The sequence below is a fragment of the Fusarium flagelliforme genome, assembly GCF_020744385.1.
Source record: "Fusarium flagelliforme strain FIESC 12 MPI-CAGE-AA-0113 chromosome Unknown B0J16scaffold_10, whole genome shotgun sequence".
NCBI lineage: Eukaryota > Fungi > Ascomycota > Sordariomycetes > Hypocreales > Nectriaceae > Fusarium > Fusarium flagelliforme.
In genome coordinates, this window is record NW_025763512.1 from 91752 (window position 1) to 115477 (window position 23726).

The 23726-nt window shown below is 47.5% G+C and overlaps 6 protein-coding genes across 6 annotated transcripts; 5 read left to right on the forward strand and 1 right to left on the reverse strand.

Annotated features, from left to right (window-relative positions):
• The first annotated feature begins 8597 nt into the window (after nt 1–8597).
• B0J16DRAFT_351716 (uncharacterized protein) lies at nt 8598–9207 on the forward strand. Its single transcript, XM_046129219.1, has 2 exons — nt 8598–8752; nt 8814–9207. Exon 2 carries the CDS (start codon nt 8890–8892, stop codon nt 9064–9066), a length of 177 nt encoding a protein of 58 aa, XP_045977277.1. The 5' UTR covers nt 8598–8752; nt 8814–8889; the 3' UTR covers nt 9067–9207.
• Nucleotides 9208–9442: 235 nt separating this feature from the next.
• On the reverse strand, nt 9443–10253 carry B0J16DRAFT_312609 (uncharacterized protein; the record flags this gene model as incomplete). The annotated part of the gene is made up of 1 exon (XM_046125059.1): nt 9443–10253. The coding sequence occupies one exon, from the start codon at nt 10251–10253 to the stop codon at nt 9690–9692; it is 564 nt and encodes a 187-aa protein (XP_045977278.1). The 3' UTR covers nt 9443–9689.
• Nucleotides 10254–11582: 1329 nt separating this feature from the next.
• B0J16DRAFT_393454 (pyridoxal phosphate-dependent transferase) lies at nt 11583–14143 on the forward strand (the record flags this gene model as incomplete). The annotated part of the gene is made up of 6 exons (XM_046132059.1): nt 11583–11603; nt 11771–12063; nt 12114–12141; nt 12350–12955; nt 13014–13631; nt 13701–14143. The coding sequence occupies 6 exons, from the start codon at nt 11583–11585 to the stop codon at nt 13752–13754; spliced, it is 1620 nt and encodes a 539-aa protein (XP_045977279.1). The 3' UTR covers nt 13755–14143.
• Nucleotides 14144–17992: 3849 nt separating this feature from the next.
• Nucleotides 17993–18706, forward strand: B0J16DRAFT_419412 (uncharacterized protein). Its single transcript, XM_046133828.1, has one exon. The coding sequence runs from the start codon at nt 18105–18107 to the stop codon at nt 18675–18677; it is 573 nt and encodes a 190-aa protein (XP_045977280.1). The 5' UTR covers nt 17993–18104; the 3' UTR covers nt 18678–18706.
• Nucleotides 18707–19267: 561 nt separating this feature from the next.
• B0J16DRAFT_351723 (putative phosphatase regulatory subunit-domain-containing protein) lies at nt 19268–20018 on the forward strand. Its single transcript, XM_046129220.1, has one exon. The coding sequence runs from the start codon at nt 19298–19300 to the stop codon at nt 20003–20005; it is 708 nt and encodes a 235-aa protein (XP_045977281.1). The 5' UTR covers nt 19268–19297; the 3' UTR covers nt 20006–20018.
• A 963-nt stretch (nt 20019–20981) lies between these two features.
• B0J16DRAFT_393472 (uncharacterized protein) lies at nt 20982–21644 on the forward strand (the record flags this gene model as incomplete). The annotated part of the gene is made up of 1 exon (XM_046132060.1): nt 20982–21644. One exon carries the CDS (start codon nt 20982–20984, stop codon nt 21570–21572), a length of 591 nt encoding a protein of 196 aa, XP_045977282.1. The 3' UTR covers nt 21573–21644.
• Nucleotides 21645–23726: the final 2082 nt, after the last annotated feature.

Below are 23726 nucleotides of genomic sequence, written 5' to 3' on the forward strand. Positions count from 1 at the left end.
CATATCGGCTTGAACCTTTCCCGTTCCGCCCCGTAGCCTGGTTCTCTAGCCCTTTGAATTTTGTCGCATTTCACCTCATGTACCCTACGCGACTCCATCCACTCAAGCCGAACTTTCACCTAATTTACTCGCCACAACTCCTCCCGTAATGGTTCGCCGTAATTATACCGAAGATGACGTAGCTGAGGCTATCTTCGATACCACCGATAGAGGCCTCTCACAGAATGAGGCGGCCCAGAAACGTGGAGTACCTCAGTGGACCATTTCGAGACGACTTTCCGGTCAAGCAAGCAGGAATGAACGTATCCAGGCCCACCAGCGTATTCCAAAGAGCCAGGAGGAGACCCTTATCCGTTGGGTGCTGCGACAAGAGTCCCTGGGCTATGCTCCCTCGCACAGCCAGGTCCGCGCCTGTGCCGAGGCCATCCTTCAACAACAAGGCGATAACAAACCTTTGGGCAAGCACTGGACCACCAGGTTCGTCAAACGTCACCCAAAACTATCTACCAAGCTTGGAAAACGTCAAGAAGCCGCCAGATTTGACGGCTTTACTCCAAAGGCGGTCAATTGGTACTTCGATATCAGGGAGAACGAGTACGGCTGGATCAAGCCTGAGAACACAGTTAACGTGGACGAGGGCGGTATAATGGTGGGTTTCGGTAAGTCTGCTACAAGTACACTATGGGTTCTTATAGGGTATAGCTAATTGATTGTCCATGAGGCCTGGACAGCCTCGTAATCGGGAGCTCTGACCCGAAGAAGAAGGCGATGTTGAAAGGCGTTCAGTCGCGCACGTGGACCTCGTTTATTGAGGCTGTCACCGCAACTGGCCGTGCTTTGAAACCGGGAATTATCTTTAAAGGAAAAGAGCTGCAGAAGCAGTGGTTCCTTAACGAATTCGAATTAATAGCGGACTGGCACTACATCACATCACCGAACGGCTGGACAGACAACCATATAGCTCTCGAGTGGTTGAAAGACGTCTATTTGCCTCAAACGGAGCCTCGTGATGCATCGGATGCGAGACTTATTATCCTTGACGGCCACGGGAGCCATGCGCAGGTGAGCATTTCGGTGATTTCGCCGCTGAGTCACCCGCTATAGGGTCGCTGACCAGCAGTCAGGATGAGTGGATGGCTACGTGCTTTCTGAACAACGTCTACTGCTGTTACTTACCAGCACATTGTTCCCATGGTCTGCAGCCATTAGATAATGGAATTTTTAATGTCATCAAAGGTGCGTACCGGAAAGAACTCCAAAAGCTGGCTAGTTTGTCCGATTCTGCGCCGGTTGACAAAGTCAACTTTATCCGGGCATACGCGAAAGCCAGGGAGGCGGGCATGAGGAAGGATATTATCTTATCCGGCTGGAGGTTTACTGGAAATTGGCCAATAAATCGGTACAAAGCTCTAGCACATCCGGAAATTCAGCCGGACAAAGAAAAACTGCTGGAAGAGTTCAAGACGCCGAGCCCTCCTCAACTGCACTCAGATGATACGCCGAAAACGAGCCGGCAAGTGAGGGAAATGGCCAAACACCGCAGTCGTCCGACCAGGCGGAAGTATAGTAAGATCGCAAAGGGGTTAGAAGCTTTAGAGATGAAGGTGGCCGTTCAGAATGCGCGGATTACTGGCCTCGAGGAGCAGATGGCCCAGCTGCAGCGAGGGAAGAAAAGAAAGGCGGTACCGAACCCGAACCGACGATTCATGACTCTGGCGGAGACTCTAGCGGCTGGAGAGGCTCTTCCTGACTCAAAGGATGCAGAAATAGAGGTGGTTGTGGATGAGGAGGTCGAGTCGGTGATTGAGGTGGGTGTCAGGTCAGAGGACGAAAGTGAGGACTTTATGGTCGTAACAAAGCACTGCCAGCGCACACGGAGCGGTCGGGAGGTCAAAAAACCACGCAGACAGTAAGAATTGACCAATTTTCTAGATATTTTCTCCAAAGTCTCATTTATTAATTGAGAATCGGGCCTGTTTTTGTGGACATCAAAATTTGGATTTTGTATGAGAGGAGCGAAATTTTGGTTATGCATTAGGTGGGGTTATGCATTAGGTGGTCCTGGATGGTAGGTCATACTGCCAACGAGTCGCCTCGATCCCGTTGATCCAACTGGAACAAAGCGCCGGAATTTCGAGATCAGCATTGACTTGCCGTTTACTCTACTACACTGCCGAGCCACTCCCGTGAACATTTATCTTCCCACCTACTCCGACAAGATCTGCCAGTCTACTACCTGCCAGTCAATCTGTGGATGTCCCGATGCCTTGAAAATTCCAACCGAAAGCTCGACCGACTACTCCATCAGAACACTGACCGGTGTCAACCTAATTAGCGGAGACCGCTCCTCCTCGCGTCGGGCTGCACACCTTGCCAGTGGTCGACAAAGCCCACGCTCCTCCGCTGAGATAGCCGTCGTCCACGACTCTCGGCTGCCGATCCATGTATTCGTAGGCCCCAGCCTCAACCTACCTACCTTCGACAACAATATCGCGCAACCCTCACCCCCAAACCCATCGACGAAATACTCGAAACAAGCATCATGATATCCCCATCGCACTGCAACCACGTTTTCGATGGCCCTAGCGTCAATGGCCTAGCATATTCCTCTTCCCGTTTAGAAGATTTGCGGTTTTGATGGCCTAGACAAAGCCTAGCTCAGACTCGGACAAGGTAACACCCAGAATCCTCGACACAACTTGGCGAGTCAGCCTCTCGCGACCTAGAATATCGGCCTGGGATATATGCCCAGCAGAAGTCTGGAGACTTTCGACTATGGATTCGGCTCTGAGTCCACCGCCCCGCTAGGTCAGCTGCAATTTAATTGGCCTAATTACGCTGTCATGACCCCCGTAAAGGGTTATGATGACCAAAGGGATAGGTGCCCCTTACGTTAGTGCGGGAAAAGGCTAGCAAATGGACCTGATGGAGGACATTTGGCGTTTTTGCCTACCGCACAAGACACGTTGCCCTTTATCAAGGATTATTTATTCTACCCATCAACAACCTTCAATTATATTCAGAAATGATTGTCCCGGAGTATACTGCTGCCTCGCCGGGAAGTTATACTAACGCGTTATTACTTTCGGTACAGGAGATAGAGGTTGCATGGAATATCATAGTAAATATTTCCCAGTTTGGGCTTGAATATACTGTCCTCTGAATTTACGGGGTAATATTTGACTGTCCCTAACAAGAGTTGTTAATGCCTCGCGGGACGTGGAAGCATCCTTAAAAAAAAAGAAAAAACCTACGAGTAACCATTCTGGCACTGATACCTTGCCTGGTCTAGAAGATGCATGTTTAGGGCAAGGTTCCAAAAGGTAGAACCATCTTCGACTTACAATACGTCATTCATCTTTATTAAACCACCCAAACACATCACAAGTCTCCGATGAGGATCTAGCTGAGTGGAGCTGAAACGCCTTTTCTTCGCAGCAACCACACACCTGTAACACCCCCTACATATACAAGTTGGTGAGGTGGACAGAGATTTTCTTTTCTTGATGTTGTTGCATTTGTCGCATAGCCGGGTGGCTTGCGCTCCTGTATATCATTTCGCCAAATGGCTGCCTGCAGTCAAACAGCTTTATCACTGAATTCACTGGCTTTGGACGATTAGCTCTGCCAACATGGTGGCTCCCTGGTGGTTGTCGGGGGTGGGTGGAGTCACATCAATAATTGATGATCAATTATTCGCCAATCTTCGGCCCACTTGACTTTCTCTTTCTGGTGTCTCCCAGGCTCATCTGCAGCAACGACCCTAATCGAACCATGTTCCTCCCATTCTTCAACTCCAGCACCTCTATTTCACATCATCCCCAGCTCCGGCTCCAGCCCTAGGACACACACTCCCGCCCGCTCGCTTACAACAAGAATATCAACTGCTATAGTAATACCTCTAACGAGTCAATTTGCCAGGGGCATTCGCACCTGCAGAGCTATAACACCGGCCGGTCGCCATGCTAGGAGTGGCAAGGAGGTCTGAAGGGACGTGGTGCTACGATGTTTCCAGCGGCAGCGAGGGGCGCTCCTGGATAGGGTCGGGAACTAGTCGAGAAAATCGACAAGGCGTCACCAAGAGGGCACACACGCGTTCGGTACGGCGCTTTGAAGACACGCGTTCTGTGCGACCGCCCAGGGTGAATGATTCTCCAGCCGAGGAGGGCTGCGGCTTCGATTTTGAACCTTTCAATATACAACATCGTGACTTTCATATCAACGCCCTGCCTTGAGCACCATTAAAGCTATTCCAGCTTTTTGTGTCCAAGCAGCTCCGTTAGAAATGGATTGAATATACTAATAGCTGGGTTTCTTACCTTATTGAAAATACTCATGATGATAGCTGGAATACAGAGTTTTCTGACCAGTCAAGGATCCTAGCTTGGGAAGGGATCTCTTCCTCACAGATTTAAGTATGGCTAGACATGCTTATCTATATTAGTATACATAAGAAAAGGAAGCTCGAAAGTCACTGGAAGGCGCCGAGATTAAGGGACCCATGCCCCCTGCACTCAGCCATAAAGTTGCCGTATTGGAAATTTCAATTGATCCCTCGCTATCTCCGCCCTTTTGACCACATCAAGATCGATAAAAACGGCCCCCTTCCGAAGGTGTTCCAAGCAGCCGAAGAGTGCTCTGACGGCATACAGAAGGTATCAGCAGCGCTCTTTCATCCAGGCACTAATCCTGTTGCCGATGAGTATATGGTCCGCTACACAGGGCGATCGAAAGAAACAGCCGTTATCAAAGGAAAGCCAGCCCCCCTAGGCTTCAAGATCCGGGTCATAGCCCAAACCAGCTTCTTTCTTCGGTAGTTATGGCACTTCAAAGGCTCAAATTACGGGGCCCTAAGCGGGGGACCAAAACGAAAGAGAGGCCACCCAGTATACAAGAGAGGAAGACAGCTAACGAAGAGGAAGCTGCTCTTACACGCCTAGGTAATATACAAGGGATCGTTGTTACCCATATGATATGCTACCGAAAGAGACTTATCACGTATTGTGGATAAGCTCTTTTCAACTACGCCTCTTTCCAAAAGACTACTTAATCACGGCTACAGGGCAATAGGCACAGCCCACCCTATCTGTGGCATAAACAAGGACCTAAAGAGGGATAAGTAACTCGATAAGCTAGGGTGTTGTGATTATGCCTTCAACGAAGTCGGGGCGATTCCAACAAAGTATAGCTTGGTAAGTACATATAACGAATTTATATATATTTCCCTTGCTAACTTATCACTTCGATTCGTTCTCAGTCAACCAAATAGCTTAGATAGATAATGCCGTTATACTTTTCTTAACAAATGTATTCCAAGGTGGCAAGCATACTAGTAAAGAGAGGAAGAAGCTATTGGCAGACAATCTACGAGTCCAGCCAATTCAAGTGTAGTTTGGAGACAACACCACTAGATTCGTGCATATTCCTACCACATCTGCTGCTTGTAACGCCGAAATGAATCATGTTGACTGAAGTGGCCAACTAAGGTCATACGCAACCTATGATCAGTGATCGGAATGGTCTGGACCGGTCTGGCTATATATAGATAGGAGTGACTGAATCTTAGATTAATGCAGTTAGAACATTGAGTACGGAATGAAATTATGAGCCCCTGAGAACAGCTTGAGTTTTCCACTCACATAAAACAATCAAGTCCATAACAACCTGCTTGTATGCTGTTATGGAGTCATCAGCTCCACCCTTACCGTCTCCATTGACTATAATGGTACCAAATTCAACGTCTCTTACACCATCTCCTGTCCCTACGTCATCACCCACCCCTACTCTATCACCAGCCCCTGTTCGATATCACGAACCTCCGGATGAGTTCGTACAGGACCGTATCACCTACGTGAAACGCGCGACAATTACAAAGAAGGGATTTCGTCTAGGTTCATCACACATCTGGAAGTATGGCCTCCAATACATTCGAGGTAGCGATAAGAAAGAGGTGTATTACTGTCACGAGTGCACGGCTGGAAAGAACAAGCAAGAATTTTTGTTATCAATGGTACTTCTAAGGTCAGAAATCACCTAGAACAGAAGCACCAGATTGATCCCCAGAGTGGTATCAAGAAACATAGTTCGACACGGAAGTCTGTACTAGATCAGCAGAAGAGCGCGGCTGCTACTAATACCTTCTTCTGGAAAGACTCATTGGAGAAGTTCAAAGAGCTTCTAATTGGTTGGATTGTGTACTGTCATATTGCCTTCTTTCAACTAGAAAATCGATATTTCCGAGAACTACTCTTCTTCTTGAATCCGGCACTTCTCAACCACCTTCCAAAGGCAGCGAAAACTATTCGAAGTTGGGTTATGGACGCCTTTCTGTCGAAGAAGCAGCGGCTCAGAGAGGACCTCCAGCGCTCGCGGAGTAGAATCTCCATCTCCTTTGATCTCTGGACCTCGCCAAACCCTTACGCTATTCTAGGTGTCATCGCCATGTGGATTGACACTACTGGCAAGCGACGAACTACCGTTTTGAGTATACGACGTGTGTACGGCGAACACACTGGCGAGAATCTTGGATCAGTTGTTCTTGAATTGCTAAAAGAATATGATATTGGCGGAGATGAGATTGGATATTTCATGTTGGATAATGCCTCGTCAAATGATACCGCTGTTGGATTCATACTCAAGGAGCTCTGCCCATGGATGGACTCGAAACAACGTCGCCATCGCCGACTTCGCTGCTTGGGCCACATTGTCAACCTCTGCTGTCAGGCGTTTCTCATGGGTCGGAACTGTGAGAAGTATCTAGCAAAGCTTGAAAAGCACTATCAACGCGGAGACTATGAGAAGGTGGAAGAGCTCTGGAAAGAATTTGGATGTTTAGGTCGGCTTCACAACCTCGTACGATACATTAGGCTTACTCCCCAACGCCGTGAGGAGTTTGCTGCAATCATTATCGGCGGAGATCTCTCTGAATTCGACGGGCTTGAGCTTATCCAGAACAACTCAACACGCTGGAATTCATGGTTTCATTCAATTACACGGGTATTGAATGTTCGGGAACGTTTAGAGATCTTCTCAGCTCGCCATGTACCTGGGAAACGCTCTCAAGGGATTGCGAACTTTAAACTTGATGGACAGCACTGGTTCGAGCTTGAAAAGATTGAACTTGCTCTAAAAGACTTCTACGCTGCAACTTTGCTTTCTGAAGGTAAGAAGACGTCACTTGCTGACTGGTTTTCAACTTTGGACTGCCTTCTTCGAGAGATAAGCGAGACGAAGGATCACTACCATGACATCCACTCTGAGGACGATAATAACTTTACATGGAAGTACCTTCAAAGCTGCGCAGATGCCGCGTGGTCAAGATGTGCCGAGTACTACAACAACCAGCAGCTGAATTGGCAGAATCGATTCCCTGAAGATACTGACCTTCCACCGGCATACTATGCGGCTCAAATCCTCGATCCATACCGCAAGTGAGCGTGGTTCAGGCAAGAGTGGGTTCTTCACGGCGACGAAGAGAAGAGGAGGTGGTTTGATAACGCACAATCAGCGGTGAAGCATCTCTGGGAGACAGAGTATAAGGGAAGACACCCTGTTGAGATGCTGCCACCACCGGCCAGGAAGGAGAGAGCTCCTGACCCAGCATTTGATCGCCAGCGGGAACATAAGCGTATTCGAACAGACGCTCCGGTCTCCACAACAGATTTGTATGAACAATATATTTCTACCGACAGGCTCCATGACGACGAGGCAGGTTACGATGACGCCATTGCGTACTGGCTATCTCGTTATGACTCCCAGAGAGATCTCGCTCGCTTCGCTCTGGATCTGTTTGCGATCTCACCCATGTCAGATGAGTGCGAACGCCTTTTTAGTAGCGCAAAGCTTACTATAGTTGATCGCCGTGGTAGGCTGAAAGCGGATATCATAGAAGCTTGTGAGTGTCTCCGGGCTTGGTATGGAAAGCCCCAGGTTGAGGATGACAGTGATAGCGAGGATAGTGAGAATGACAATGAATGGATTGATAACTACTCGTAAAATACATTTCCTTTCTTCCTTCCACTACTTCAGCTGTTACGGGGCCAGAGGCTTTGCAGCAAGCATAGCGTGTATTGACGAAGAGGTCGCTCAGGGAGCAGAAAACGTTCTGCCCTTGAGCGACAATACCGTATTTATCTGAGCGTACACGTGACCTGTCACGTGGAACACTGACAGCCTCATTCTTGGCGGTCTTGTTGGTCTAACCGGTCTACCAGACCGGTTATTATGTAAGCAGCTGGTCTGGTCTGGTCTGGGGGTCCAGACCAGACCAGACCAGACCATTCCGATCACTGCCTATGATCATCCCCTTCGCTGGGGGGCTTGGCAGGCTCTCACTTGGACTTTCCTTCGTGACGTTGCACTCGTTAATAGCTACTTCCTTCAATGATATAGTCCCCAGCCAAATTGGGAGAGATATAAGTCACGGATTTATCATCGCTTCATTTAGGTGACAAAAGAAGTACCGACAGTTTATTGCATCTTAATTGGCTGTGGCCCCTCCTTGTGACCTCCACGGAGCCTAATGACGGCTCAGGGAATAGCTAACTTAAAGCCACCCACCATCATTTAGCGGCCAGGCAGAAGTGTGTTGCGTGGTGAAAACGCTGATTTAAACTGGTGCACATGGGTGGTTTTCACCCCCCTCTTTTCCTGAGGGATGTCAGGGGACAAGGCTTTTCTCCCGCTAGCGTTATTGCTAGCTGATCTGTCACAAAATACAGGGTCCTCAAGATATCCGGTTCTATAGCCAAGCGTGCGTCTCTCTACTCTCCCATTTCTAAGTCCAAACCGTCACCAACTTTGATCTACCGCAGTTATCATCAATATAAAGAAGATTATTTCGGCAAAATTGACGACCCATTACGGACATGTCTAGCCTGGAAATTCGGCATGAAGAGAGAGGATTTAGTTACCAAGCTTCACGATCAATATAACACCTACTGGGGCCCCATTCAAGACACTGAGGCCCTCTATCGTGATATCTCCAAAATCTCTTATAAAGCCCAGTCGACTGCTCAATTTCATCAGTTAGTCAGCCTTCTCACTCATTACATCTTCAGCCTCTAGATATTAGATGCCTTAGTCCTCTGAAGCGAGCATACAGTTATGAGATCAAAGGGCTAGTCAAATCTCACATGAACCATGTGACCAAGGTTGAGTTTTTGATCGCGTTTAAAGCTGTCCTTTTAGCTAGTATGATAGAAACCAACATCAAGGCTGGGTTTTAAGGCATATGGGTTAGCGCTTCTTGACCCACAGACCGTGCTGTTGAAGCTCGATGTGAAGATATACGCGACAACACCCCCGGAGAGTCCATCACCGTCCACATGCCATTCCTTTTAACTTATTTCCCACTGTCCATTAAATGGTTAAGAAAAAGATAGATAACTCACTAAAGATATACGATCTCAGTTCAGTTTAAAATCGTATTCGCAATCTCCAACTAAACTAGGTACAACATTGCTGTTTAATAGCCCACTTACTCCCCTCACTTATCTCCTGAGAGCCCACAAGACTGCAATTCGTACCTGCCCCACCTTTTCTCTGCTATTGTTCGTGTTTGTTGCACCTCAATTGGCCGCAACTCCTCCCGGCACTGCGTTGCAGTCTTATGGGCTCTCAGGAGATACAGCAGTGTTTGCAAATAACAAGCCCACCCATAATCCTAGGAGGAGTGATAATCAGCAGAATCAAATCATCTTTTCCAAGCGCTCTTGGTACACTTGCTTTGTACCGCATTGACGACAAAACCTATCCCCCACTTGGCAAGCGAAGCCGCACTGGGCACAGTATTGAGTTTGGGACCTTGACGCTAGCCCTATAGATCCAATATCTGGAGCGCGCTGAAGCCTTCCCTCCTGGGATTGAGATCTTAGCGGGTCTGCTGGCACCGGCTGAACGCTGGGGCCAGCGATTGCGGCGGGTTTATAGAACCCCATATCCCCTGTTTGAACTGGCATCGATGGATAGGTATTGTAATACTGCGGCAGGGGCGGCGACAAAACTTCAGCGGCACTCCGTTGAGCAGCTTGGTTTTCCCGGGCAGCCTTCTTCATGGCTTCGTCGACGGCGCGCTGCGTTCGTAATTCCTGTTCTTCTTCTCTGCTCCTCTGCAGCTCGACCTCCCGCTGTATCTCGTTCTCACGCTGAGCCTCCACGAGTTCCTGCTGCTGTACTTCATGCCTGGCGGCTACCCTAGATGCGCCGACGACGACAGCGGCGCCGAGAATGGGTCTTCGTCGCCGCTCGAACATTGCGGTAACTGCTGTCCGTAGGTTATAATGAGTACTTGGGATAAAAATCTGACCAATTCAGATGTTTACGGTATTGAGGAACTCGGTTTCTGTAAGCAGGTATCAAGCTTTTTAAGAACAGAGCTGGAACAGACAAGCCCTTAGCGCCCTTCGTTCAGTATGTGACTACCCCTTAAAGTAGTCTTTCCACTTATTAGGGTTTGAGTCGCTGAATTTGCTATACGAACCTATTGATTATCTCACTCTGCATGTAAAGCAGTTGACACGGTTATGCCCCTCTCAGCGTATCTCTACCCTGAGTATCACATCCGCCATATTTATTAACGAGCTCACGTCAAGGCGTGTTCAATCCAGAGCCTTGATATATTATCATGTCAGTAATTGAGCGATGACTGTTTTGCTTATCTTATTGGAAAATGCCACGCAACCGGTTGTTGCTTACCGTGCACCCTGCAGATAGATGGATTTCACCCACTTTCATAATATTAAGGTGGCTTTTAGAGTATTAGTGACCCCGCGTATGTCAGACGAGTAGTCTGATTCTGATGGGTGACTATTGGACTACTCTCTTTGTGACGTCCTAAGTACACTAAGCTCTTTCAAGGCTACCTCGATTCCCTACTGTGCCAAGAACCACTTATGGCACTGAATACCGCTTTTTCTGTTTCGTGCGCGGTACTTCTCGGAACCGGCGCTGGGTCTAAATACAAGAAGACTTGGCCCGTGCACTTTCTCCAGTCCCCAGTTTCCATGCCCCCGGTTCTGATTCCCTGCCGCTGCAGAAAGGGAGAAGCTGATCGGCTCAATTTTCGAAACGGATGATGCCTTTTCTGGAGGTCATTGCACCGAGAGCAATGCTCTTAGTCGAGCCGAGCAACCCGGGCTCATTGACTGCAGGAGGCAAATGTAGATGCACCCTGCGAACTTAAAGCTGGACGTGATCAGCCCGTTTTAGTCTTTCTTTGTTGAGACTACTGACTAAGATGGTCTGATCTGCTGGTGGCTGGGATGTGGATACTTGTAGGAACTGTGCTTCTCTTAGACACGTGTAACCTAGACCTTTGAACAACACATCATCTTTCACTCCTGCCATCTTGCTTCATCACTCTGTACCTGTGGCTGCACCGTCATGACGTGCATGCCATGCGCACTCCTTTTGTTCAATGTCGTTCTGATGACGTGAATATCCGCCTATATTACAGGACGTTCTCGATTGGATAATCATACCCCATTGAGTTTATTTTGACTTTTGTGATTCTGTTTTCGACTAGTACGTCACCCGTGCCTGGCTGAACTGCAACCTTTGGCAGCCCCCAGAAGTGTCTTCCCATGAGTCCAAACTACAGATTGGTGAGACCTACAACGTAATCGTGACGGAACCCGTATCACCGTCGCATAGCCACCCCGATTCCAGGCTTGATAGTGAATTATGCTTTTCACGTTAAATAAAGCCCACGGAGCTGCCGGGGCTCCGAGGCTCATCCCCATCATCAAGACCAGCGCCGACGTATCGTCAGGAACTTCACCACGGCCACTTCAACCTTATCGTCAGAAACAGCAGAGTAGCGCCCTCATACATCAAAAGCATGGGTCACCTTTCCGTCGTCCACACCGCCCGCTCCAGCGGTTCTGTGGCATCGCGGGTGCAGCTCTCTAACGACAAGGATGCCTTCACAACCACCAGCTATGGCTCGCGATTTGCTCGCATGGAGCTGCCGCGCCATCAGATGCCTGAGAGTGAGATGCCACGGGACATTGCCTATCGTTTGATCAAGGACGACCTCAGCCTCGATAATAACCCAACCCTCAAGTATGTTTCCACAGCCAGGATTGCGATCATAGCGATACTAATTTTTAAAGCTTGGCCTCCTTTGTCACCACCTACATGGTAAATTGACCCAACTACTCATCCCCAGTATCTACTGTATTCCCCTTAGCGGCCGGGCCACCTCATTACCCCGTGCAATTAAAGCCTTAGTTCTGGGAAGTCGCAAAAGCCTGATTGCATATCTACCCAGCCTACAGTGACCATCTGCCCAATTTCTCGCCAGCAGACTCATTAACTAACATGCGGATGACTCCGCCCAAATATGCAGGAAGATGAAGCCGAGAAGCTGATGGCAGAGGCATTTTCTAAGAACTTTATTGACTACGAGGAATATCCTCAGACCGCCGACATCCAAAACCGCTGCGTTAGTATGATCGGCAACCTATTCCACGCTCCTGCTGGTCTCTCTGTCGGAACTTCTACTATCGGCTCATCAGAGGCCATCATGCTCGCCGTTCTCGCTATGAAGAAGAGGTGGAAAACACGCCGACTCGCCGAGGGTAAGACCGCTGATAATCCTAATCTCGTCATGTCCTCAGCAGTCCAGGTCTGCTGGGAGAAAGCTACGCGCTATTTTGAGATCGAGGAGAAGTATGTTTATTGCACACCTAATCGCTATGTCCTTGATCCTGCCGAGGCTGTCAAGCTATGCGACGAGAATACTATAGGCATTTGTATGATCCTCGGTACGACCTATACTGGCGAGTACGAAGACGTCAAAGGTCTTAATGACCTTCTTGTTGAGCGGAATATTGATATACCTATCCACGTGGATGCTGCCAGCGGTGGCTTTGTCGCCCCTTTTGTTGTCCATGACCTCGAGTGGGACTTTCGATGCGAAAAGGTCGTTTCTATCAACGTCTCTGGCCACAAGGTGCTGCACCCCTTTCCTGGCCTCCGTGACTTGCCATAGGTATTGATTTCAAGATTAGTACGGTCTCGTTTACCCTGGTGTCGGCTGGGTTGTCTGGCGAGCCCCAGAGTACCTTCCTCAGGAGCTCGTTTTTAATATCAACTACCTCGGAGCTAATCAATCATCTTTCACTCTTAATTTCTCAAAAAGCGCTTCCCAGGTTATTGGCCAATATTATCAACTGATTCGCCTCGGTAAACATGGTTATCGCAGCATCATGAGTAACCTAACTCGCAACGCCAACTACCTAACCGAGGCAATCGAGAAGCAAGGCTTCGTCATTATGTCGGAGCGAAATGGAAGAGGCTTGCCCCTTGTAGCCTTCCGATTCCGTACCCTGGAAGAGGGTGGTGAGGATAGCCACTACGACGAGTTCACGCTTGCGCACCACCTTCGATGTCGAAGCTGGGTGGTCCCCGCGTACACTATGGCGCCTAAGTCCAACGTCAAGATGCTACGCATCGTCGTGAGGGAGGACTTCACCCGATCGCGCTGCGAGTCACTTATCAACGACCTTGTGATCTGTTGCCGTCTCCTCAAAGACATGGACCGGGAGAGCTCCAAGAGGTTGGAGGAGTATATCAACAAGCACCTCACATCGATGGGCAAGGATGAGAATATCCACCCCGTCTACGCAGTTAGTCTACCTGTCTCGTTTCTGCTCTGTCAGCCAGTGCTAGTGTGAGCTACCGCTAATACCGAATAGAACGAGACTCATTCTCTCCAGGGCAAGACGGGCAAGACCCACTCGGTCTGTTAGAGGAATTGGAAATCGACCACTCACTGCCTGCCCCGGCGTCATATAGTGTGGCTTGGTTTAATCGAGGAGATGTTGTCGAGAGTATACTTAAGGGCTGCTCGGTTCTGTGGCAAGGAACTCGAGGGCAAAGAAAATGTATGGCTGAGCCGCAACCGAGGATTTGAGTCACGACCGATATTAGGAATGCAGGGCTTTGTTGTGATATTTCGGGCTGCTATTTACCACCAATAGTTGCTATGTAAGATCAGTCTTGTTTCAAAAGGGCAATTGACAGGGGCGTATGAAAAATTCATACAGGTACAAGAGCCTTAGGGACGCACATTTTTTTCTACAGTCTGATTGCTGTTTATGTTGCGCAGTAGTGCTGAGTGAAAATATATATATCTAAGTTCTTTATTTAAACTTGGTTGTTAATTATTGAGATGAGAGTTCTTAGGTTTATATCTCTAGATGATTTCATTTAGGACTTTGAACTCTAAATCTAGGACTCTCAGGCTCGGCGAAAATGTTCCACGCCGTTTCCTAGTTGGAGCTGGATAGGGTGGCATTGGACATCTACAGTGCACTTCCCGTATTGGGTTGCGGGTGGAGAGAACGGAACAAGAGACAGGGTCGATTTGAAACCGCCGCTCAGGATTGAGACCGAGAAGGGGCAGGTGCTATTCGATAATCTGTAGAATGCCCACAGAATGTGGCAACCTCGTAAGAGGTACCATATTTACCGTAAACTTTCACCCATTAGCTTAGCTCTTAGAGGCTGTGGCAACCCCAAGACTTCATATTCGATCGATGACCGTACATTCCACCACGAGATGGAAGAAGACACCAAGTTGATGGTCAGAGGAATAGTTCTGGAATTGCCGTGTCGAACGTCCGCGAGCAGGGGTCAGTGCTTGAATTGTCAACGAAGCTACACGAAGATCACACCAGAGTTCGACTGGCACATCTTGGGCAACTCTACTGAACCGATCTTCGAATCTAGATGGCACGTGGATGGGCCATGTAACAGATTTGAGGTGAACAGCGAGGAAACGAGGAATCAGGAGGTTTTGCTTCTGCAATGTCATTGCATGAAAAACTATTCTTTGCAACGAGAGCTTGATGTAGTTTTTGATCTACTGATATTACATTGGGAGGATGGCAACGCAATACGGGGCGGCACATTGGCAATTACACTAGCGGCTAAAAAATGGCAAGGCTTCTGTAAGAATTCGGGACTACTGTTGAAAGAATTTTGGCTGGCTTGAAACCGCATGAAACAATAGTGTTTTTTTTTCTCCCTTCTACTTAAACTCTTATGGTGTGTATGAGTATTTTCCTGATGCAAGAGACTCTTTTATGATGACGCCAACTGTTGGAAAATCCGGGAATCCCCCTTCCTTCCAGGATTTAGACTGTTAGTCTGAAAGTCCTAGATTTAGAGTTCAAAGTCCTAGACGAGATCATCTAGAGATATAAACCTGAGAAGAACTCTCTTCTCGATAATGAACAACCAAGTTTCATAAAAATTATATTTTCACCCAGCACTACTGCGCAATATAAACAACACCAACTCAACGCCACTCTCGCTCTGAGATTACTAAATCTACCTCTTGGCTTTCTACCAACGGCAGCCCGGTTTCGTTGTTCGCCGATGAGCACGTTCTAAATGGCTCGGAGTCTTTCAACCTGGACCCACACTCACAAGCTCTCCTTGGTGCCGTTTGTTGGGCTTCTCAAGCTTTCAGCAGGGTGCAACGTTGAACTTACATGGTGTTTGACGCCTGACGGCGACTTTGGTTGGTCGATGAAAGATCGCTGAGCATGCTCTCACTCAGAGCGAGAAGCGGAAGATGACCTGACCCAAATAATTCATAACCAGTAGACATGACAGAAAATGGTTCTTTGTGTCAGCTATCCCTTTGACTGGCACAACCCTGCGCTGAGGTCCAAATGGATTAGTATACCAATCAAGATTCTCAAAGCAGCTAATACAGAAGCAGCGTGTACTCTCACTGAGAACAAACCCCCTATAAACGTTATATAGCCAATTAGGGCAGCCGATTTCTAAGGCTATACTATCCCTTTGACTGTCGTAAGCCTCCACTTCCGTACCTAGCAGCGGGGCTAGCCAATAAAAATGCGTTAAATCAAAGGTACATTTATCCCCACCTAACTTTGGTTGTGCCAAAGGTCCCAGCAATTGCCAAGTCTACATAAAGCTAGATTACATTCTTGACACCTATATCGTGACTGCGGCGCCCTTCGACTGTTACCACTAATCGCAGATAATGCTGCCCTTGATCTTCGAGACTGACGCTGACCTAGCCGGAGGCCTTGACAGGCAAGGCATTCAGATTTTCCTTTGCGAACGCGAGTGTGCTGTAATGTAGGCGTAAATTCGTTTCCAGTCCGAAATCTCTTTCTCGATTGCGTCTTCGGTGCCTACGCTTCCATAAGATCATCCACAAGCCGTTGCCGCCAATTGCCTTGCGAAATCTCTGCCTTCCATTGCGGCTGCCCTCGCTGCTGCAAAATGAAGCTATTTACAAGGGCAATTTCCAGGAGAAAGTCCCAAGCCAGGGCTTTCCAGCCGCCTCGGCGCACACGACGGTCAAGGCCCCAATAAGCTCTCATTTGGTCACCTCGATCCACGGCATTCATCTCGTTGTTATAGATAGCAGCAATAGATGGGATAGAAACCTGTTTAACAGGGTCGTCACCAAAAAACCGCTGTATTAGTCGTGCTTGCATTTAGTCTGTTGTCAGTCTCTTCTTGATGCAGTCAAGCCTTTCATTGCCCTTAAACACAGTCGTCAGAAATAACACAAGCGCATTGTCTTTCCAAGCGATCTGGTTGACCTTGTTATCGGCTGTTGGAATAGCTTTAACAACATTAAACTCGAGGCTGACAGCAGCTGTATTATCTATAGCCTTTAGCTTGACAAGGGGCTTGTAGATGCCACAATTCTTGCGGGCTGTGCCCGTGGCTCCATGGCCACGGTGCCGAAGTCTCCGGAATAGAGCGCAGGAAGAGAACAAATTATCGAGAAATATATGGTACGTGGATTTCGGCAGTAAATTAACCAAGGCAACAACCACAGCTTGAGTCGGGTTCAGATGGATCGTGTTTCTCTCTCGAAGCTGCCGGCGCTGTCGGATCATCCGCAGCTGTGAGGGCAGGCGCCGGTAGGTCGGCCTAACCCCAACAGGCCCGAACTTCCGGCCCGGCCTATGCCAAATCCACCGAAGAAAATAGCCTCGCTGAGCCACAGTCCAGGCTTTGAAGCCTGTGGGGATTGGCTTGGAAGGGATAGTTGTTGTCTCAAGAGATCTTCCTAGAAAACGGACCATACACTCATCTACAGCAATAGATGTGCCCGGTATATAGAAGACGGTAGATATATGTTGTATATGGTTAAACCATGTATGAACCCGACTGAATGTACGGCCATAGAAGCCCATATCATCTATATTGAGAGTCAGAGGATCATAGATATGAAGATGTCGAGATAGTAATTGCAAGCGATTATACGATATCCAGTTGACTACTGGATGAACTGGGCGAATGTCCTTAGGTTTTGAAACCTTCCAATAATCCTCGATGTTTGGCTCCTTATGAATTCTCATATACATCAAGGTCGCAAGCCATTCGTAGATTTCTGCAGTACAGGTCGGCTTCCAAGCTAGCAGCCGCGATTGCGGATGTAGTCTGTGGGTGCCATCTTCATGCTGCTCAAGTAGGTGACTGACCCAGCTGTTGGTGTAGCAGACCCAGCTTTCCACTAAGGAAATAGGCATGAATTGCTGGAAAAGCAACAGCGGCTCTGAGGGCAGGGCCGTTATCTCAAAGGGCCGGGTTGGAACGACCATGGTCTCGAAGTTGTAGCCACGATCAAGAATAGGATCATGTACCATGCAGTACCCACCTACCGGCAAGCAAAAAAAAAGTTTCTATATACAAAATGCCCAGTTTTACTTACACAATATTTAACCAGAATTAAAGTTATTAGCATAGAATAATATCTATTATATTAGGAAATCCGTTCCATCTAATATTATTACATTGCTTTTTTAATTACGTATACAGCATAGTTGCACAGGACTAATGTATGTTGAACAGTAGGATGGCCGCACGGGGTATCATGTGACCTAATAGTCAGCTGTCGGCGACCCTAGACCCATTCAGGAACGCATAATAAGTAGACCCCTCTCCAAGGAAGGCGGGGGAGACAGTTCCACAATACACATGCAATTAAGGACATCAAGGCGCACGCGATCCGTTCAACAATTAAGAGTCTCATACGCTATCATCCATTATCTACCCTTGAAGCACCAATCGGGGGACCGATCGCAGGACTACCGCCGAACATGTCTAATGCCCCGACGATCAAACTAGTCACCAATGAAGACTGGACAATCTGGTTCAAGGCCCTGAAGACAAAAGCTAAGAACCAAGATCTTTGGGAATACCTTGACCCCACAAAGCTGCATAAACCCCTGCTGATCTCCACTGCACCAACTCCGCCGAATATAAAGGATTTCCGAAAAAGAAGCTCAGCTATCACGAGATCAGCTGTATCAAACACGAATACCCCTTCGTCAGCAACCCAAGACACGATCGTCGCAAACCCAACGGAGATGGACGAGGACTATCGAGCGAGGGAAGACGATGATGCCGCTATCTTGGCTCAAGACGTCGCCGACCTCTCAGAGAAAGGCCTTCGTGTATACAATGCACTATGGACCAACTACGAGCATCTCTCCAAGAGGCACGAAGCCCTCAAGAAAAAAGTCTCGGTGCTCCAAGACTGGATCATAGAGACAGTTGATCAACCACTTGCGAGACACAACTTCAACGAAGAGGAGTCGCTTGCAGACTGGATCAAGTATACCAACCTACCACGGCAAAGCGGAGACGATCAGCTCGTGGATGCATCGTAGGTCTCGTCCCAGGAGAAGCTGCTACTATTAGTCAACAGCGATAACGGCCGACATCACTCCTTGCTCACCAACGTAGGCGCAACATGATGGAGAGCCATCTATCAACACAACCGAACATAAGAACAGCAATAAAGTTCCCTTCCCCTGTTTATATAGGGATTAACAAACATGCTAAATCGCTCCTCTTCACAACTTCTCTTGAGCATATTAGGTGATGTCATTTATTCTATTTACGCTCCTCTTCTATCTCATACTGCCAAAACACAACCTATGCAAGGCGCATAATTCGGTTCCAAGTCTTTGTACTTGTCAAAAAGTCCATTTCTATAACATCCGTTTGCTTCTCGTCAGAAATCATGGAGGCTAGTGTTGTCACCTCACGTGGACTAGCGACTACGCTGCGTTCCGGGCATCTAACTCAGCGATATGCTGGAGTTGATTCCAAACGCGTTGGATCTCTTATACCACCATACTCTCAGCTAGACGATCCGAATGAGCAAAGTTTCCCCACAAATTTGAGTAGAGGTGCTATGACCACGGTAGGACTAAAAGAGTCCTCGGAGCACATCCTGCGTCTCCGTTCATTGATACCGCGGTTAGATCTTGGGTGTGAAGGTTCGATGCGAAAGCGCTGGCCTCCTGCAAAGCGCAACTGCCTTCCACCGCTCAGTTCCAGCAACGAACATACACAAATGAAACAAGCAGCATTTCGGCAAAAGCCTTGCCTGAACTTACAACGGACTTGTGACGATTCCGAGAAGACAATTAACAGACTACCCAAGACCGTCCATTTTGACCAGGATTTGGAGCATATTTGTTTCTTTCTCAAGACAGACCAGCCAAGTATTGTTGCTATCTCTCCTTGTTATGTCGCGGATAATCCACGTTTCTACGACAATGTAGCTGGCACGCTAGTTCCCCGAGAACCTGAGTGGGATATGTCGACCCCTAATTTTCCCGAGCAAGACTCAACGCGCAGGGAGATGCCCGTAAGGGTTCAAAGAGTTTTCTTTTCCGGTCGACGGAATGTTTTGGTCATTTTTGTCGTAGTGGTTGACTTGGCATCCGAGAAATTTATTACTTGTTACTTTACCAGAGACTGTTGGAAAACTGTTTCCGAAACGCCTGCCCAGTACTATCGTGCTTCAAGTGGCAGGGATGGACTGAAGTATGAGAAATTTGTTATGAGTATTGCGTTCCCTAGAGATGATGATCTTGATTCTGGTCCATTGCTATTTCGTGTGCGTTATTCTGTTAATAAGGAGGAATTCTGGGACAACAACTCGGGCATGAACTTTGAAGTATACTTCCATAGACGAGCGAGTTGAGAGTCCGATCCCGTGTGTTTTCAACAATGAGTGAACGTTACGGCGCATTTCGTTGTGCAGTCACGCCATGCAATAATTCAAAATGATCGTTTTGCGTTAAAAGCATGTCCCGCCCGTATTATGTAATGAATGATCTGATGTCCTGTCAGATTACCGTATCGAGGGCCCCTGATACCTAACACCTTTTAGTGTTGGGTCCAAGGTCCATGGAGTTCTAGGCTTCGGAGATGCCTCCTCATACACTAAATGGTTAGCACTGACTAGCTGGGTCAGCATGGCGCAAATAGCATGTGAAAGTTCCGATAATACAATGGGGCGATACGCGATCTAGAAACTTTATTTGTTAGGTCCTATTTGTTTCATAAGCACTAAGTTGGACGACTGGCTTATTAGTCCCAGTTGGATTTAGCGGCTCTGGACTTGATTGAAAATGGAGTCAGATGAGAGGGCAAAAAGAGAAAAGTAGAAAGCAATGCGACAAGGCTAGACTCAATTGATATTTAGCTTTTGTTACTGGGCTTATGATCTGCAGCCCAAGCGAGAAGCGGGAATACAGGCGGGATAGCAGGGGACGGTAATATGGCTTTTATGATTTTAGGTTTTAGCCAAGCTTTACTTGAAACGGTCCGTTGACGATGGTACATTGATATCGATCATATCACTTGTCAATCGCAGTCATGTACGACAACGTGGTAAGAACACAGTTTCTTCAAGTATTAAAGTCGAAAGTAACTCTCGTGATGTACGAACGGACTTCCTTCAACACCCACTACTCAGTTATTAAAGGACGATCGACAGTCAGACACACCATCATTACCATCAATGCTTCACTGTTGTCAAGCTTGACGTCAACCAATCGTCTCATCTGAATATCAACGTATCAGTTCGATAATCAGAGGTCCGTTCAGCAGAAACCAGAGAGCTGCCTCCAATACCCGGATAATTGAAACCACAAATAACGAGACTGAAAGCTACCATGGAATTCGAAGAACCTTTACCAGGCGTTTGGATGACGGAATTCACTGATCCGCCTGGTAGCAATAGCATTACGAGAGCCCATCAGCTGGTTGGCAATGCTTTACTCAATCCACCTTTATTCCCACAGGAGGGGCCATGGAACGTTTCTGCACACCCTCTTCTTCCACCCAAATGTGACAGCTCCCACCCAGCACCATCCTGGCGAAAAGTCGAGTGTTCGGTCGACAAAATGAAAGTTGGCAGATATAAGAGAGTGTTGGAACGGAATAGGGTAGCAGCGGCAAGATGCCGTGAGCGAAAGCGTGATGAACAGGAGGCACTAGAAACGGAATTGGAGGAGGCAGAAACGCGGCATCGAGAACTTTCTGCTTACTGCAGGGTTTTGAAGGACGAGGCGTTCATGCTCAAGTCCGAAATACTTGAACACAGCAGCTGTGGTTGCGAGATGATACAAAGATACATCAAAGACGCGGCGCACAAAGTAGTGGAAGAATCCGTGTCATCCGACACGAGTCCAGATGCATATATTGGTGAGGTGGGCTACACATCTTGGGGCTTCTATTCCCAGGGAGTGGGGGGATTTGTCTAAGTTCTATTGACCAATTTGGAATTTTAAACGCTCTACTATTTACCTCTCATAACTACACAAGTGTTAGTGGAGAGTTCGCAAAGTATCTTACCGATGATAAACTTTAAGCCTAATGCGGTCTCGTGTTTTGACAAATGACACATCCTTATTTACTGCTTATATCCCACGATGAAGTGACAAGGGTCGAACTGGAAGAGTGGGTACCACATACATGTCAGCAAGCCCGAAACTATCGGAATAATTTGATTGGGTCCTCTCCATAGAGCGTTCTAGACTCTTACCTTGTACTTGCGTTGTTATCGACAATCCCACTCAAGCTAAGAACAGTTCATGCACGAGATCGCCAATAACACAGAAAGTGACTGCCATGGCTACAAACAACATGTGAAACCGATACCATATGGCCAGGGATCTTTATCGCCTGTTGTATATATAGCAAAATAATAATGGCCATCGTTGTGGTGACAAGCCATAAGAACGATATACTTTCGTACATTCTCCAGTAAGATCTGTTGTCTTACGGACGTTGCGATTCGAGGCTGCTCCTTCCGATGCGATGTGTCACACCCTTATTGCATCTACCCATTGTATTGGTGCTCTGTCGAGTTAATGCTGGCAAGGAAGGTCCACCCGAATCATTCAAGTACTGTATCATTCAAACGCTTTTTTTGCATACACAATAAGGAGGAATTCATCGTGAAGAGGAAGGTAACATTTAAAGCCCATAAGATAATGTCGACATACCGATGGGCGTTAGTACAACCTCTATGGACAAGTTAAACACGTGAAGACATTTCGGGAATCATTAAAGTGGGTGGATACAGAGGTTATTTTCGTGATGTGCACAGTGTCTGAAATGGACCAGAGTAAGGGAAATAACACAGAAACAAAACCGCCATCTCGATTTCGCGCGGACTTTGTTACATCATTGCTCTGTCATTATAGCTTATTCTGACGACAGGTTCTCGAAATGGTGTAAATGTTACTGTTGCCTTTCCCCGCAGTTCTAGACCGCCACGACAACGCCACTGGGCAGGAGTTCGATTTCCTCGACAACAAAATGCAGAGGCCTGGAATTTAACGCGGCCGTATCCGACTCACTTGATATGCCACAACCACTAATATATATAATGGATGCCTTCACAGAAAGCTTATATCCAGAGGTACCCGTCCTGGAGTGCATGTGGCTACTACCAAATCGTGCATAGATCCTGTTCCTATTGACGCCCTGCCACCGACTCAACACCTACATGGCAACCAGCGACATTACCAGCGATACTAGAGACCTTCTCTGGTCTCTTACACATATCCAAGGCAAGGTGCGTGAGAAAAGTCAGCAACAGTCTCTGGCCATGAACTGGCAACATCTTAAGGAGCCCTGCAAATTGGCCTGTCATGTGACCAGATATCAGAGCAAACCAGATTCGTTTCGGCTGTCAATTCTCACTCAACATCGTTCATTAGCCCCCTCAAACTAGACAATAGATATGATATAAAACTTACTATTATTAAGGAAATCAAAAATATAATAGTGTAAGACCTTGTATATTTATTTCTTTTTAATTTTTCTTGCTTATTGTCTAGATATTATTCTTAAAAAACGTTAATATTGTCGTCGACCCTGAGTATTATCAGCCAATTAGAATCCGGTAACGTATATGATAAGCAAGTGGGCCATCCAAGTGTTAGATACGCACGAATACGACGGGGTGAGTGTATTAAGATGTGGAGCAGAATGTTGTGATGTTATTGATTGCTGACTTGTGTTGAACGGATCGCGTGCGCCTTGATGTCCTTAATTGCATGTGTATTGTCCGAACTCCATCCCCCGCCTTCCTCGGAGAGGGGTCTGCTTATTATGCTTTCCTGAATGGGTCTAGGGTTGCCGACAGCTGACTATTAGGTCACATGATACCCGTACGGCCATCCTACTGTTCAACAATTTCATCCACCTCGCCGGTGGGAGCCAATAGGCGCACGGATCCCGTGAAGCCAAGTACCGGCACATATCTATTAGCACCGTCTCTTAACAGCCCAATTTTCATTTATTGACTTCTGAAAGGGGAATAACTGTAGTTTCTATAGCTTACCTAACATCGAACAGGAGGATATGCTGTGCATAAGACCTTTTCCCCCTCAGTAATGCAAGCATCG

What these genes read in the sequence shown, in the direction of transcription:
- B0J16DRAFT_351716 (XM_046129219.1), top strand. Translation starts at nt 8,890, where the DNA reads ATGAAGAGAGAGGATTTAGTTACCAAGCTTCACGATCAATATAACACC.
- B0J16DRAFT_419412 (XM_046133828.1), top strand. Translation starts at nt 18,105, where the DNA reads ATGTCTAATGCCCCGACGATCAAACTAGTCACCAATGAAGACTGGACA.
- B0J16DRAFT_351723 (XM_046129220.1), top strand. Translation starts at nt 19,298, where the DNA reads ATGCGAAAGCGCTGGCCTCCTGCAAAGCGCAACTGCCTTCCACCGCTC.